We start from the raw sequence: 3,943 nt of genomic DNA, 5'->3' as shown, positions 1-3,943 counted from the left end.
GGATTTTGTAGTTGGACTTCCATAAACCTTGAGGAGATTTGATGCAGTGTGGGTTATTGTGGACAGACTGACCAAGTCTGCACACATCATTCTAGTCATGATTACATACTCTTCAGAGCAGTTGGCTCGGATTTTATATTTATGAGACTGTTCACCTCCATGGTGTGCTGGTGTCTATTATCTCAGATCGAGGCACTCATTTGACATTGCATTTTTGGATAGCAGTGCAATGTGAGTTGGGAACATGGGTTGAGCTGAGTACGTCATTTCATCCCTAGATGGACAGGTTGTCCGAGCGTACTACTCAGATATTGGAGGACGTGTTGCAAGCATGCGTCATTAACTTCGGGGGATCATGGGATAAGTACTACAATTAGTAGAGTTTTCCTACAATATCAGCTATAAGTCGAGTATCTACATGGCTCCTTATGAGACCTTATATGGGAGGCGATATCGTTCTCCGGTTGGTTGGCTTGAGCCAGGAAAGGCTAGGTTGTTAGGTACTGATCTGGTCCGTGATGCTTTAGAGAAGGTGAAGTTGATTCAGGAGCGGATTCGTACTACGCAGTCCACACAGAAGTGTTGTGCTGACAGGAAGCTCGTGATGTTACATATATATTAGGTGAGAAGGTTCTACTCAGAGTTTGGCCCATGAAGGGTGTGATTAGATTCGGGAAGAATGGCCAGTTGAACCCTAGGTATATTGGTCTTTTTGAGGTGCTTGATACAGTAGAAAAGTTGGCCTACAGACTTTACTTTCCACCTAGTCTATCAGGAGTTCACCCACTATTTCATGTTTCCATGCTCCAGAAGTATTATGGGGATCCGTCACATGTATTAGACTTTTGCACAGTGCAGTTGGAACGAGATTTGACTTATGATGCAGAGCCGGTGGCCATTTTCGACCAGCATGTTTAAAAGTTGAGATCGAAGAATATAGCATCGATGAAGGTTCATTGGAGAGGTCAGCCATTAGAGGAAGCTACTTGGGATACCGGGCAGGAGATACTGAGCAGATATCCTCACCTTTTTGAGACCCCATGTATGATTCTAGACCCGTTCGAGGATGAACGTTTGTTTAAGAGAGGGAGAATGTAACGACCCGGCTGGTCATTTTAAGTATTTTAGCCCTGTTTTCCGCATTTGATGCCTTACACATGTGCCTTTGTGATTATGTGACTTGCAGAGTCAATTGGTTTGGTTTCGAGGGAGTTTTGGATTGAAGTGGGACACTTAGTCTCAAAGTTAGGTGCTTAAGTTGTAAGAGTTGACCGGAGTTTGACTTTTATGTAGATTGTCCTAGAATGGTATTTTGATGGTTCCAATAGGTTTGTATGGTAATTTGGACTTAGAAATATATCTGGATTTGGATTTGGAGGTCCGTAGGTTGACTTGGTGCCTTTTTGTGAACGTTGAAAAGTTGAAGGTTTGGAAGGTCCATAGGTTTGGCTGGGAGTTGCTTTGATGGTATCGGATTCAGTTTATGTTTCCGAAAGTTGGAATAGGTCCGTTGTTTCATTTGGGACTTGTATGCCAAATTTGATGTCAATCAGAGTTGATATGATATGGTTCGGCATGTGTTTTAGAAGTTGGAAGTTCATTGGTTCATTAGGCTTGAATTGAGGCATGATTGGTAGTTTTTATATTGTTTGGTGTGATTTGATGCCTCGAGCAGGTCCGTGTTATATTTTGGGATGGGTCGATCTAGTAGCATGGGGTCCCGGGGGCCTCGGTTGTGTTTCGGATTAACTTCGTATCATTTTGGAATATGTTGGCATTGCTAAAGAATTTTTGAGTACTGGTGTTGGGAGACTTTTCACTAAAAGCTAAGAGGTAAGTGAATTTTACTTAATTTTGATGTAAGATATTGATTATCCATGGATTATTACACCTAGTTTATGTGAATAAAAGATGAAATTTTGAGATTTTTTACTATGATTTTGGAGAGTAAAAATTTATGATTTGAGAGTCAATTTGCGGTTGTATTTGGATGAAAACACATATATTTGGACTCGTATATGAATGGTGTTCGGGATTTTATGAGTATTGACGATCAATTTTCATCCTCATTTTAAAAATTAATTTATTTACACTTATTAATTTCCAATAAATATGTTAAAGATATTTTCTAATTAATAATAATTATTTTTAAGTAATTAATGGTGTTAATAAGCAATTTGGTCATTATATAATTACAAAATATTTTCTTCACTATTTTACCATTTTTAAAACTATTAAAATATTTTCAAATTCATTACATAGGTTTATAACTAATTTAACAAGGTTGTTCCTTAATTTTAGCAAAATAGCCTACTATTTCCATATAAATTTGAAATTAATGTGACAAATAAAAAATAAGATATTTAACAATTAATTAGCTAATTTATAGTAATTAGCAACGTTTTGATGATTCTAATTTCTATTATATTTTATTGAAATTATTTAAGTTTAATTAAATTAATTTGTAAGATGTTAAAGATCAATTTGCTACATTTGCAATTATGTAATTAAATACAAAGTGGCTACATCTTAAATAAAAAACATCCCAAATACCAAGCCCAGTTACCCATCTGACCCAGTCCAAACGACCCTCTAACCCACAGTGGCGATCCACATCCCTTTCCCTAAGCCAATCAGAGCTTTCCACGCCGCCCGTCCCATTTCCTCACAAAACAAACACATACCATTCTGGACGTTGATCCATATCATCAACGGACCAGATTTTATTCAGTTTTTAGTTATTTTTTAAATACATGTCGTGTTTTATCTCCACCATTGGATCACAAGAATCCAACGACCATCGATTTTTATAAATAAAACTATTTCTTATATCCCTAATTATCAACAAGATTGGAGTCGTTGATCAAAGGATCCAACGGCTCCTGTTGCATCTCCTACTTTTATCCCTAAAGACAACCAACTCATAACCCAAACCTTAATTCATTTCTATCCAACGTTGCCACCCCCTTTCTCCCTTTGCTCTCCAGTCACCCGCCTGCCCTAACCCATCAATCTCCAAAACATTGCACAAATTTGTACAAGGTCATCTCAATCAAAGCATGAAACGCCTATATGTCCCCTATTATCCATGAATCCTGCTATTCCTTTCCATTTTTGCCGATAGAATCAAAAACCAAATCAAACCCTAAGACCCCAAATTGTGTTACTGAACTCGCTTGTTCCTTCCTCTGTGTTTTCAAACCCATGGCATGCATGGTTTAATTTCTTTAGCATCATCATCATTTATTCATGTCCAGAGGTCAAACGCAGTGACCTCTAGACATTGGGGTTTTCTCTTATGGATTCTCGCCTTCAACAGCCATTCTTCACTTAGGTAAATCTTTCAACGATTTTCCCCTCTGTCTTTTCAGTTTTCACTCGTTTTGCTTTCATCATCTAGTAGTTGTCATTCTCCACTACCACTATTTTGAATCTGTCGGAACCCTAAGGCTTGAATGCACTATAAATAGTAGACTTTAATGCTCTCACCTAACACGACCTACCTCCTAATACAACACAAAAAACAAAAGAGAATTAAAACCTAGATTACTCACTGATTTTCTTTTCCTTCTCCGGTTCTGAGTATGCATGTTGTTCGAGCTTGAGTTCAGATTCTTAATGGCTAAACTAGAAGCTTTTGTATGGTTTGCTTCCCAAAAGAAGGTCAGTGAACCTCAACCTTTCTTCTCTTTTAACCGTTAAATTGAAAGCATGTTTTGTTCAATCGTTAAATTGCTCTATCTCTAATATGTTATGATTGATTATCTCTATATGTTTGTGTCACGACCCAACCCGATGGGCCACAATGGGTATCTGAGTCCTACCTGTGAAACACCCCTAAGCATGCATCTAGGATATGAACCTATATAACATATGTTGAATTACGAAGGTAACATACATGAAGAAAACCTGCCAAAAAGGAATATGTACGTATACATGCAGA

At 37.7% G+C, this 3,943-nt stretch overlaps 1 protein-coding gene across 1 annotated transcript; it reads left to right on the top strand.

Annotated features, from left to right (window-relative positions):
• Nucleotides 1-418: 418 nt before the first annotated feature.
• Nucleotides 419-918, top strand: LOC138881245 (uncharacterized). The gene is made up of 2 exons (XM_070161457.1): nucleotides 419-532; nucleotides 595-918. The coding sequence occupies exons 1-2, from the start codon at nucleotides 419-421 to the stop codon at nucleotides 916-918; spliced, it is 438 nt and encodes a 145-aa protein (XP_070017558.1).
• Nucleotides 919-3,943: the final 3,025 nt, after the last annotated feature.

The sequence above is a fragment of the Nicotiana sylvestris genome, chromosome 11 (genome assembly GCF_000393655.2).
Source record: "Nicotiana sylvestris chromosome 11, ASM39365v2, whole genome shotgun sequence".
NCBI classification, from domain to species: domain Eukaryota; kingdom Viridiplantae; phylum Streptophyta; class Magnoliopsida; order Solanales; family Solanaceae; genus Nicotiana; species Nicotiana sylvestris.
Note: the sequence above shows the minus strand (reverse complement) of the source record. Positions and strands in the feature narration are given on the sequence as shown.